The sequence below is a fragment of the Anabas testudineus genome, chromosome 6 (assembly GCF_900324465.2).
Source record: "Anabas testudineus chromosome 6, fAnaTes1.2, whole genome shotgun sequence".
Classification (NCBI taxonomy): Eukaryota; Metazoa; Chordata; class Actinopteri; order Anabantiformes; family Anabantidae; genus Anabas; species Anabas testudineus.
The window spans coordinates 4,097,685-4,110,966 of record NC_046615.1 but is presented as its reverse complement, the minus strand read 5'-3'; the positions used below and the strand labels follow the sequence as shown (position 1 = coordinate 4,110,966).

General features: G+C 45.0%; 1 protein-coding gene across 2 annotated transcripts; it reads right to left on the bottom strand.

The window, feature by feature from the left end:
• Positions 1-1,064: 1,064 nt before the first annotated feature.
• On the bottom strand, positions 1,065-12,867 carry snrkb (SNF related kinase b). Of its 2 annotated transcripts, none has more exons than XM_026365364.1 (5): positions 12,757-12,867; positions 11,491-11,875; positions 10,804-11,198; positions 4,944-5,085; positions 1,065-3,832 (listed from the first exon to the last, which is right to left on the bottom strand). In XM_026365364.1, the coding sequence occupies exons 2-5, from the start codon at positions 11,718-11,720 to the stop codon at positions 2,776-2,778; spliced, it is 1,824 nt and encodes a 607-aa protein (XP_026221149.1). In that variant the 5' UTR covers positions 11,721-11,875; positions 12,757-12,867; the 3' UTR covers positions 1,065-2,775. The 2 variants fall into 2 exon arrangements, with proteins under 2 accessions (XP_026221149.1, XP_026221148.1); XM_026365363.1 differs by having other exon boundaries at positions 12,560-12,854.
• Positions 12,868-13,282: the final 415 nt, after the last annotated feature.

Here is a 13,282-nt window from a genome sequence, read left to right as displayed (position 1 = left end):
TTTGGAAAATTGGGAGTGAGGCTGCTGAGTGAGCAGAGGTGGGTAGGTCTTTCCATCCTTCGTGGAACCACAGAGCTGAAAAGTTTCGTTTGAGATCTTTTGAGGTGAGGTGAGGGGACCACAAGACATAGTTCGCTTGCAGAGTGCAGTGAGCGAGAGGGAGTGTGGATCAGGATGAGGGAGTTCATCAATGACCACTGTTATCAAGGGTCAGGGCTTTGAATCTGATGAGAGCAGATATAGGACTCTAGTGCAGGGATCTGAAGAGTGGAGTAACATGTTGTTTTTGGCTGATTAAAAATTAAATGTGTTGCTGAATTTTGGCTCATCTGGAGGGGTTTGATGGTGCATGCTGGTAACCCCGTCAGTAAGACACTGCAGTAGTTGAGACAGTGTTATATTACTTTGTTTAGATCCAGTGGTGGTAAGTAACAGTACATTCAGTCATGAAATGTACTAGTATGTAAACAAACTGAATGTGAGGCACTAGCTTTCTGTACATTTATACACTATTTATTTCATACACTATTTACATTTTTACTTGGTAGCTCTGAATTTTTCTTCCACCACTGCACAGTAGAGTCAGAAACACAGGAATGGTAAATTAAATGTTTCCCTTCCTGCCAATAGTTGATAGCTGAGAGTTGCTGAGTTTAGTCCACACCAAGTCATTATAGTAGCAGAGATCTTTGGACCTTATATTTAGGTGAACTGGTGGAGTACATGCACATTTTGTGGCTTTAAACTGTTAAAATTAAACCATCTGAGGAGTTCAAGTGGAAATGACTGTATTGTACAATCCAGGGGCATCTGAAACGGGACAAGCGGCTGAACCAGGCTACACCAACGTGCTTGTGATGGCAGATACACAGCTGTCATCTTACGAGACTTTGTGTTCTGTGGACGCATCTTGTTTTTAACACTTTACCTGCAAAGTGCCTGTTAAATACAGGTAATGGAGTAAAAAGTGCAATTTTTAATTAATGTGGTGAAGTGCAAGTAGAAAGTAGCAGAAGCAGGATTCACACTGAGTTGATGTGAAATAAAAACACTAGACTCATCCATGTTATTGATTTAACCCATTTTAATAAATAAATACAGAAAAATAAGTTCATGGCTCCATAGAGATGTGGTCCTAGTTACAATGCAGGTCAGTAGACACAGACACACTTAGGGGAGACAGGCTGCAATCACACAGGAACAAAGAACGGGATTTTATCCCCCGTCTGCACAGATTTTATGCCTCTGCAGCTGATGAGATTTGAGTGATTAATCAGATTTCACGTGACATGTCCCATTATATGGGACAGAACCATCCGATCAGACTAGCAGGACGGTGTAGCTCGTTGTGTTGGCTTTCTGTTCCTCTACAGAACTTTACACTTCGTGTCTGATGTTTAAACAAACAAAAATCTTTATTTGTGTAATTATAGAAACATAGGAGGCACTGGATGGTAAAATAACACCATGCAGAGGGAGTCATCAGCTACAAAAATAACACGTCACTCTGATGTGATCTAAAAAAGAAAAAAAAAGTCTATTCATCAATCCCAGGATGCTGCTTATGGAAATCTACCAGCTGCAGTAGTCACACTGTGTGCAAGTCATCATTCAGTGGGTTACTTCAAGGTACGGTTACACAAGAACTATGCCCTGTCAGATCCAAGACACATGGAGGTATATAGTGGTAAATAACAGTAATAACATGCACAAAGTCACACATCTCTCCAGAGAATTAATATCTTTGTCACGTTATAGAAAATAAAATATAGCATGGAACTGCGTCCAAAATAAAACTGCTATGGTTAAATATTCAAATGTTCAGTATAATTAAAAAGACCTTCAAACGCCAAGGAAGACCTGCATCCCAGTTCAAGAACCTACAGACAGTATCATACAGTTTATCAGGTCATTCTATCAATAAGACTTTAGGACTATAGGAACAGGTCGTATCATCTCAGCTCTAAGCATTTCTTATATAGTATCCTATCATAACAGTCTCAGTCTTTCGTTAAAGAGCTTATATATAAAGAGCTTTCAAACAAACATGACAAACAGGTTGTGCAAAGGGAGGAGGAAACAGGTGCTACTCTGTAGCAGAAGCTGGTTCAAAGTTTATTCTAATTCATATAATATAAAATATGAAGTCGTGGATCTTCTGAGTGCACATGCGAGAATATTCTGACCTTCAGAGCTTTTTACAGTCAGAGCTAAAATGACACGGTGGCCACACACAGTATGAAACCCATTTGATCAATGTAGGCACCATTTGAACGAACAAAACAGGACTATAGCTTATTCAGTACGAACTGTGGCCGTCTTTCTGTTGATCTCTTGTCGTCTGCTCTCTCCAGTGCTCCCTCTCTCCTGTACAGGTGATCTCAGTATTGGTTCTAAGCTACAGATTAGACACAGTCTAGTCATTGGTATTCTGCGGTTGTATCTGTACACAGCAGCAAATGGAAGAGGCTCTACTAAGTCTGACTACTGTGCTGAACACCACCTCTAGCGTAAAACAATGTTGATTACATTAGCACACTCCGGTAAACTGAGTGGTTGTAGGTATGAAGCTGTACATGTCCCATCCTGTGTGTGCTGAGGGCCTTTGCTGTCATGCCTCTGGGTCTCTGCAGCGAAAGGCTCAGCAGGGAGCTGAGTGGGTTGCCACTTCACATGGTTTGTGCTCAGTCGACAGCCACCTGCAGACTGCTAAACAGCCCGCGTGTCCCGAGTGAGTGAGCAGCACGTCGCAGATAGCACCCGGACCCGTTTCATTTATAGCACATGGCAGCAGTTGTACTGAGCCAGCGGGAGGATCTTGGGCTTGTTGTGTGTTGGTATGTTGAAGGCCAGAGCTTTCTCACACAGAGGGAACTGGAAGAGTCTCTCACGCAGCTTTATGCTGTGCCGTTTCCCCTGCTCCGCCCTCGCAGCAGCCTCATCCCGGGTCCCCAGTGCGTTGTGGGTTTGAGATCTGTCTGTCAGGGTGTCGCCTCTTCTCCCCTCCTCTGTTTTTCCGTCTTGTTCTCCTTCTCTTTCTGCCTCCTTACCGTTCAGGTTGAGTCTAGCAGAGGATGCAGAGATGGAGGGAGGCCGTTTGTTGGTGTTGTTGTTGGGTTCTTCTTCGTCTCTCTCTTCCTCTGTGGTTGTGACGTCTGGCTGCCCCTGACAGCACGGGACGACCAAACCAGGCAGAGATGGTGGTGGAGCCCCCGTGTTGTGGATTCCTTTGTCTCCGTGACTGACCGGTTGGTCTGAAATCACACACTCACTGTCTCTGTCTTTTTCCACTGCTCCCTCCTCTTTGTCCGCCACCTCCTCCTCCAGAATCACCACTATGTCTTCTTTTCTTTCTTCTTCGCCATCTGCCTCATCAAACTTCTCCTCAGCTTCTTTTTCTGGTTCTGCTACTAATGAAGATGCAACACTTTCCCCCTCTTTTTCCAAACTGCCCTCCTCCTCCTCCTCTTCTTCTTCATCCTCTTCATCCTCCTCCTCCTCCTCCTCCTCCTCCTCACAGATCTGCTGCAGTGCAGGCAGGTTCTTGGGAAGTGGAGGCTCCTCAGCTGGAGGTGGACGGAGGGTGATGCTCAGACTGGGCTGCCAGGGTCCTGTAAACCCATGCTGAAGAGAGGACCTTGCAACAAGCAGGTCCCCACACTCGGGCATGCCAGAGCGGGGAGAGCTGGGAGACAGTGCCCCAGAGAGCCAGTGTGGTGGGGCTTCCGGGCTGAGCAGGGCATTATCCAACCCCTTCAGCCAGTCGTGATCCTCGATTTCCTCGAGCGAGGCGCGGCGACATGGATTCTTCTGCAGCATCCTGGAGATCAGGCTGATGGAGAAAACAACATTTGTTATTTTTTGTTTAATAAGATACATACACATATTTGTTGTTCTGACACTGTGTAACCTTAGTGGGAGCTGATCTATTCCACCCTTAATGTCCACAAGGTTTTTCTGTTCTAAGATGCTCTTTTTCTAAAATCAAATAAACAGCTGTGTGACCGGGGGCTAAGTCTTCTGACTAGATGTTGCAGGTTGTGTTTGCAGTTGAACAAAATCTGACAAATCACTTAAACAGGATATTAATAGGTGTATAAAGGCGCTCATTGAGCGAGCTTTCACAAAAAGAACGACATGTACTGCTGTTTTGTTTCTGTTATGGTGCAATTACTTAACCATCATGATATTTTAAGAATAATGCTGGTTTGACTCTGATTGTACGGATACAGCATCACCAAGTGCAACAGTCAGCGCTTTTCAGAAAACCAGCTCAGTGGCCATTAGGGAACCACACAACCAAACGACCAGAAGCAAAAAGTGCAGAACCGTTACATCTCACTGGAAGTGAACTACATGAAAAAAAGAACATGGTGACATAACTGTCACCTTTTGGATTGGAGTGGGCTCCAGTTTGCCGTTTCGCTTTCATAGGTTTAGTATAGACCCACTTATTACGTTGATGACTTCAAGCTGGTAGCCAGTAGTTCAACCTCCAAACTTATCTATGTTCATTCTGAAGTCCTGTGAGCTGAGGACAGTCTGAGGTGTATGTATTTTGGATTCAAGGTGCAAGGAGTGAAGGTTATGTAGGAGTGTGCTTGTGTGTCTCTGACAAAACTGGCTGACGGTTTAAAGGCCACAGACATATTCTGTATGGAAGAAAAGCAGAGGAAGTGTTCAGTGAAGCTTCAAACAGGCTTGAGACAACTAGGACACTAAAATTATCCACTGAAACACACTAATAAGATGATTTTACGGTCAGCAGTTTTTTGAGACAGGGTGACTCATCGTATCTATTTAACAGCACAAACCCATTGGGAGAGAATCCGACTTTACAATCGAGACGTAAAACATACAGAGATATGATATATGTCACACATAATTTATTTTTTATTGGGGAACAGCCTTCACCCCTGCTTTGTCCGTGCGATTATACTCACTCTCTGCAGTCGCCCGAGACATGTTCGGGGATGGAGTAGCGACAGTCGAGAATCATGACAAGAGTCTCGCTGTCATTGGTTTCCTGGAAGGGAGGGACTCCACACACCAGCATGTACAGGATCACCCCCAGAGACCAGATATCTGGAACACAGGAAAGCACAAAAATTAGCCTAAAATAGCAAAACACCTCAAACCGTAAAATAGCATTCAAATCCCTCTGCTCTGTGACCATATCAAGAATGCTCATGGTTCTTGAGGGACATTTAAAAATATTTGACTTGAAAACATCCAGCAGTTGTTTTCTGAATCCGCCTACACATGACGTGGGACTCGGATCCTGGCCTACGAAGCAACATAGAGGGATCAACTTGGGATCAAGGTTAAAATAACAGATTTATTTATTGATAAATTAATGGTGTGACGTTCTATTTTATCCTGCCTCCTCCGTGTCCACAGCAGTCTCAGTGGCCAGTATTAGGCTACATTAGGTTACTCCTCAGTAAAGTAATGAAACATAAGAGGAAAATGCACGTAACAGCTGGATGTCCGGTTTGCCATGTCTAAAGTGTGACGCCTGAGCTGTAGACAGCTGGGCACAGTGCTCCAGACTCAATACACACAAACACACACACAGGTCCACCCTCTCACACACTCTCACACTGGCTTCCTGGTGCTGACCAACACTGCTGACAGTGTGTTCTTTTTCTCCTCCTCCCTTTCCTTCCTTCCCCTTCTCTCCCCCCCCCTCCCCTCTCCGCGCTCACATCTTCGTGCAGGCTCAGTGAGAGGAGGTCCGTGCAAACTAAGAACAGCCTCCACCAGGCTAGAACAGCGTGGAGACACACAGACATGCAGAGGAAACGGAGCTGAGGGCTGAAGGCCATAACAAACAGAGGGCTCGTTGTGGTGGTGTGCTATTCTGAGAATGAGCTCGCTTTTCTTTCTCTATCTCTCCTTGTGTTTCTCCCAAACACTGGAAATAAAAACTCTGCACATTCTGTTCATACTGTGTATTAGCCCTGATGTAACACTAGAAATACAACAGGTCGTATGTCTGAAAAATTGCTGCCTCCGCCAATATCACATTTGTTTTTATGATTCAGTTGAAGGACAACTCCAACTCTGACCTTGGTCTTTTTCCAGTTACTGCAATCTTAATGATTGATTGTTTAATCTTCTCTTTTGTCACTAAAGTTTTCCAAGGAGCACTGCTCTCCCTGTAACTGCAGCAGTATATTTGTGTTGTCCGTTTGACCTGTCACTACATTTCCACATTAACCAGATTTTAATTTGAGGTTTCTTTCTTTAATTTGTGCTGGTCAGATCTGAACAGTGTAGAGAGTATAAGTATTATTTTTGACATTTACTATCGCAGACTGCTGACAGAAATGGAAACGGTGCTATTTTTGGGAGAAAGAAGCCCTACTTACTTTGTAAGTTCATTGCTGCCACCAACATGCTGTTCTGAAAATGTATGCACCGAATGTTAGTCACTGCTTTTGCATTAGCTTTCAAATTAGTTCTGACTAAAAACAAGCACATGACAGAGTGATATGTACAAGTTTCAGGCTTTCAATCCATAAAAGAAATGTGAAACTGTGCGACTGGTGAGCAGTAATATGGAGCTGTATCCGTGAAAAAGTGCTGTTGGCAAACACCTGCCTGTAAATACGTGTTTTGATTATGATACGCTAAGCAGATCAGATATCTGCTGAGGGTACTGCACGTCAAAATACAATACAAATCCAAACACTGTAGTTCATTCAGATCCGCGTCTATCCAGACAGTCTCACACGTAGCAGTCCCACGTGTGATAAACATTAAGCTATTGTCCCACGTTACATTCACGATGGTCTAAACAACAGCCTGCGGTCCTCACTAGTCAATGTACACTTGCAGGCACGCTCACAAGCCATGCTTTCACCCTAGAGGAGTGTTATGCAACAGGGAGAAGAAGCTACTGAGTGCTGGGAGTGTACTTTTCTCTGCTCACTGGGGAATATCACACATTCTCACCACACATCAGTGGCCTACTGTCAGCGCACACACACACACACACACACATATATATACACAAACCAGATGTAGATGGAGGATGAACTGTCTATTCAGGGGTCGCTCTTTCGATATTTTTAAGGCCAAATACGTCATGAAGAGTCAACAAAGCGGCCTCGTTCCAAAGGGTTCTGATAGTTTTTGCCTTTATTTGGACGACAAAACCAAAACTGTCCAGCATTTACTGCATGATGGCCACTTATTAACCTTAAAATAGTACTGCCCCTTTAAGAGTGAAGTCACTATCAATGAAATAGACAGTTACAGCTTCTTAAAAGTACATTTACACATTAGGACGTGTTATTCACTAAGAACTCTTTTATAATCAGTGTTGTGCAATTTTAGTGACGCGTCTGTTTTTGGATTTTGTTGCTAAGAGAGATAATTATCATTTCCAACACACACACTGTGGTGGTGGTGTGCTGGATCTGTGCTTTTGAGGCTTCGGAAAAATCTTTGTTGATATAAACAGTCCTACAGCCTTCAGGATTATATAAAAACACACACAAAGGGCTTTGTCTGTTTTGTTCCTTGATCTAAAATGGGATGTTGGGGGGGGTGCCAGCAAACAAGCAGCCCTCCACCCTCGATCAGATAAATGAGCGGTGTAAATGATGTGGTGGAGGGAAAGGAGAGGCATGGAAAGTCAGAAATGAAATTCTTCACTGTGGTTGAATAGGACAGCAGATCAGAGAGCTCCATTCAGCCTCAGACCACGTTACTGTGTCGAGCTTAGTTTGATTCACTGAGAAACTAACACCAACACACCACTTACTGTTTTAGAGCTTCACATTTTTTAAATTCAAGTTTTCCTACACTAAAAAATAAAAGTCATCCTAAAGGTCAATTAGAATTCAATTAGACCACTAATCCACCAAACAGGCTTCAGAAAATCTAAGTCCATCACCACTGGAGCTTTAGGATGAATTGCATGTAGTACACAATCTACTACAACCACATACAATGCTATTTACACCTCGCTGGCTAAATATAAGTGAGTAACTGATGCTCAGAGAAGCATTATCTGTCAAAAGCAGAAGTTCCTCGTAAACAGAACATATTTGACTAATTTAAGACTTCCTCCCTTCTTATCTGTCATTTTACATAACTCTGTTGGCCAACTTCTCTGTCCTAACTCACCAATCACAGTCCCATATTTAGCCCGAGCACACTGACATACAGTGAGAAATGATCATTGTGGCCTCTGTGATGATGAAGTTTAATATTAACACTCATAGTACAAAAAACATACACACATGCAAGCACACGGACATTATGTAACTGTAGTTTATTTTGTCAAAAGCAACAGGCCCGAACAGTATACCACCCTGTGTCTCCTCCACATCATATGACTATCATCAAGCACGCACACACACACACACACACACACACACACACACACACACACACACACACACACACACACACACACACACACACACACACACACACACACACACACACACACCACAGTGAATTTAACAGCACTGTCTGTTTAAAAGAGCCAGATATATCAAACAGGCATAGAGTAGTCTGTCTGTGTGTAGAGACGAGTTTATGAGTCACCTTACTAAGCTGAGATCACTAAGGGACGTCTCTTCCTCACTGCAGCTCAGGATTAACACACACGCACACAAATGAAAACTGGTTTTGTTATAGCTGTGAGGACGCTCATTGATACCATGCATTGCCTAGCCCCTACCTCTAACCCTAACCTTAACGGTCACAACTAAATATCTAACCCTAACTATTACCCTAAGCTGTTTCTAACCTTCACCCTTAAATAAAACAGCCCTCTGAAGCGGTGAGGATCGGCCAATGTCCTTACAGAAATAGCAAGGAGCTCATATCTGAACAAACGTGCATTTAAAAGTGTGCATGTGGGTGATGGAAATGTACATTTTCATCAGGGGGGATGACATAATCATGATATCCACAGGTTGAGTCACCTTAAAATAAAACAGAAGAAGACAGTCCGTTCTTGAGGAGGCAATGATGAAACGCACACATGGATTTAAATGGACACCCTTCACGTGGACGCTTAAAGAAACAGGAACTAACAAGAAAAAAAGGAACTGACACAACTCTAAAGTCATGTTCAAGTTATGGATACATGTGTGCAGTTTGTCTTCATTGCCACTCCTTTTTATACACACACCGTGCCCTTGGTTAACAAAGACACCAGCCACAGAGATCATTCTAAACAGACTAGACAGCTGCGTCATATCAAGAAAAGAAAATATCTTCAGTTTCTAGAACTCCACTTTCAGTGGCTTTGACAAATCTGCGACTCTTCTTTGTGACAGGCAGTATTTGCTTTAAACTGAAACAAAGAAACGTCCTTCCACAGGAGCAGCCACTAATTGCAGTTGGGATGAATTTGTATTCAGTGTAGATGTATTTGTAGACACCAGAATAAATAACGACTAAACCCTGCCAAAATCCAGCCTAGTCCAGCTTAGTAGATGAAACCACAGACCTCCCTAAAGCAGACATGCTATGTCTCCCCCCAAGAGACACAAATAAAACCAAATCCCTCAGTTTTCCATGTCCATCAGTACAGACCAACCTCTCTTCTATTGATGATCAGTGTTGTACAGCACTTTCGCTTCCCACTATTCACAAGTGCCTGCTTTGCAGTGCGAGAGCCCGGTGGTGTTTGGATCCACTGCTGAACGTGTCCAGTTGGCTCATGACTGGCTGGCTTGCTTAGACTGACCCAGATACACATACTAATCCTTTACGGACATACACATGCATACAAATGCACACATCTATAAATGTGCACGGGAATTAACAGATGCGAGCAAGGGCACGCTGAGCAGGGAACATCCACACACACTGTGACACAAGAAAACAGACATGAATAAAGACAAGGGCTGAAAGGTTCACATGTTCTCAGGCAAACAAACACAAGTGCAAACAGTGAATGCTCCCAGCTGGATCTGGCACATAAACTAATTGTCCTGTTAGCAGTTTGCTGTAGGTGTGTGAAACTGGCTCACACAGTTTTGTTTCTCTTATCTTTCTTCCTCCACTTATCCTGCAGATACTAATTGGATGTTAAAGTGAGACTGCTTTGTCAAGTGCTTTTTCTAATATCAACACCAGCATTTCCATGACAACTGAGCAAACTTTAATTCGGGATGTGATGAGGACTGTGGCATATGATAAAAAATCTCCAGAACAGCTACTAAATTACTGAGGTATGACTGACTCTGCTCGAGTGAAGAATGTAAGAATTTAATTAACTTGAATCAGTCAAGTTAAAGGAGATCTTATCACTTACAAACTGGGATGTCAGAACTGAACGACCTGGATGCGTCAGATAACCTCAGGCTATGATATGAATGGATGTAAGTGAGTTATGTCATCATCAGCAGTACAACTAGAACCCCAGGAGCAGAACTACAAGCCTACACATAATGGCTTATCTAGGCCAGTGGCTACTGACCTTTCAAGCCTGTGACCCTTCAAACAAAGAGCTAACTGCTTGTGACCCCTTGATGTCAGTTACATTGGTCTACCAGTTGTGACAGGAGGACTTCTTTTCCTTTTATTATATAAACGATTCATCCTGGATAAAACTGTCTAGTAACTCAGTAGAAATATGCAAAGTTTAGAGGAAACCTTTACAAAATAATCTGATGGAGCACAGTCAATTAATCAAATATGGGTTTTTCTAATTTCCTATTCCGTTATGCAACTTAAGACCACATCCAGTGGGTCTAAACCTCCACTTTGGAAACCACTGGTGTCACAGTTTCGTCTTAACGCTTCTAGATGCAAAAGTACATTTCTCACCAACAGCTGGAGCATCATACTCTTCTCCCAGCAGAATTTCTGGAGCGGAGTACGCCAGCGACCCGCAGCTGGTGGCCAACATTGTCCCGGGTTGGAATAAGTTGCTAAAGCCAAAGTCTGTCAGCTTCACCGCCCCCTGCTGGGGAAAGAACACCACGTTCTCCGGCTTCAGGTCCCGGTGCACCACGTGAAGCTGGTGGCAGTACGCCACAGCGCGCACTATCTGGGCAAAATGACGCTTGGCGGTGCCCTCAGCCACTCCTCCCTCGTGGCGGATGATGTAGTCATAGAGGTCACCCCCCTCGGCCAGCTCCATCACCAGGTAGAGGGTGGTGGGTGTGTCGATGACCTCGTAGAGGCGAACTACGTTGGGATGCTGCACCAGCCTCATGCACCTGAAAATATCAGTAGTGATGGTGAGATAATAATTCTATGGAGTAATCAAGAACTTAGGCTTTAACTGAGGTGTCATTTAATTAAGTGGTGTGTCTTCGCTAGCAGACAGCAGGATCCATTTTTTGTTCCATTTTTGGCTCAGAGAAGACACAAAGGGATCACACAGTGTCTAAAATCAGTACGTCTGACTGAAATCCTATTAGATCTGACCTAAAAAATATCTGACTACAGTGCATTTGTATTTCTAACCCTCTTTAATTCCTATCTTTCAAAATAAGTTGTATTCCATACCTCACTTCCTGTAAGAGGTGGCTTGTTGCCATAACGTCAAGTTTCGTCTTGTCAATTATCTTGACAGCCACCAGTTGCCCGGTGTTGACACGACGAGCCAGTTTAACCACCGCAAAGTGGCCTCTGCCCAGTGTCCGACCCAGATGGTACAGTCCGCTGAGATCAGAGCGACCGGTGCTGCATGTGGGGTTGACATGTCCATCGTGGGTCATTTCTCCAGAGGAGTCCATGTTTGAAACAAAGAGTGGGCTTTGAACGGAGGAGGGTAGAGGAGGGACTGAACTGGGAGGCTTAAGGAGCTGGAGTGGGGAAAAAGGAGTTGCGCTAAGTGTCCAAAGGAAGAGGGGCTGCTGGGTAGCAAAGTTCCTCACTGGTGGGAAGTGGCCTGGCAGAACAAAGAAAAGACAAAACAATGAGACTAAATGACTGGCTTGATAACTGTGGCCTTTGGCCCTAAGGGAAAAGGGCTTTCGATGAGGTCAGCTGCTGCTAATGTTTCATCGCTTCAAACACTGGGCCACAAATACACTGACATTTCACATCCTTTATCAAAAGAACACATTTCAATTAAGTAGCGAAGGCCGGCTTACAACAGCTAATAGTTCTAGTACAATGAGAGCGGCCGGGGGTAAAATAATCTTCCATCGTCTGCGATGTTGAAGCATTGTGTTTGGCTCTATCTCAAATATCACCCATCCAGCACAAATGGCACGTCAAATCAATACTGTAACAGGAAACCATAATGCATGTTTGTGTGTGTGTGTGTGTGTGTGTGTGTGTGTGTGTGTGTGTGTGTGTGTGTGCCATTAGTTTGTCTAAGAGGGTCAGAAGGTGGCCCTGGACCTAATGATGTCATCAACGTATCTTCCCCAGGGTAACAAGTTGAGCCATCATCATCATCCTCCTCCTCCTCGTTATCATGGACTTCATCCCTGCAGTTCTCACTTTAAGCCAACTTCACTGTCCTCACTGCCAGCACCGTCAACACCACCCGCCAGCCTCACACCGCTCGTGTTCCCAGTGGACATGTTTAAAGCCCCTGAGCTCAGTGGACCCTGGCAGGCCTCACCGTGTGATCCTGAGCTCCTCTCCTGGTCTGTCCCCCTCTGAACGCACTCTCTCGTTGCGGCCAGCTGTTCTCCACTTGGCCTCAGCTGCAGTCCCCGAGTTGCTAAATGCGCAGTTGCAGCCCCCGCGCCCGGTCACCGCGCTACGAGCGGCCCCGCTGCCGGAGCGGACACCGTGAGCTCGGTGGGACTAACTTACCGCCGTGGCGCACACGTCCCGCTGCCTCCCACTCTCCGCCGCCGCTGAACTGGGGCGCAGGACGCGCGCCCGCGTCTCCCGCTCGTCCATGTGCGCGCTCGCTACAGCCGCTCCGCTTCGTACGGGGACCGGGCGCGAGCGCGCGTGCGCGTGACGGGTGCAGCTCGTGCGCGTCCAGCCGCTTCCCTTCTGACGTCAATGCATTCCAACGCCGCGGGAGCGAGCGCCGCGGCAGGCCTCGGGAGCGAGCGCAGGGGGAGGAAGATGACTGAATGGCAGTTTTCAAGTCCAAGTAATTATATAACTGAGTAATGTGTGTTTTTCCCTCTGAGCACCGGGCTTCAGCGAGCTCATGACTGAGCTCCTCACGTGCTTCTGCTGTAATTCACACAGAGGGAATAAGAACTTCATCCAGAAAGTTGTTTCCATGTCTCCTGGTTTTATCACCAGTACCAGCTCTATAATCTGTTACTGTGTGTCACATCACCACTGATGCCATCATGTATAGTGAGACATTACAGCCTGT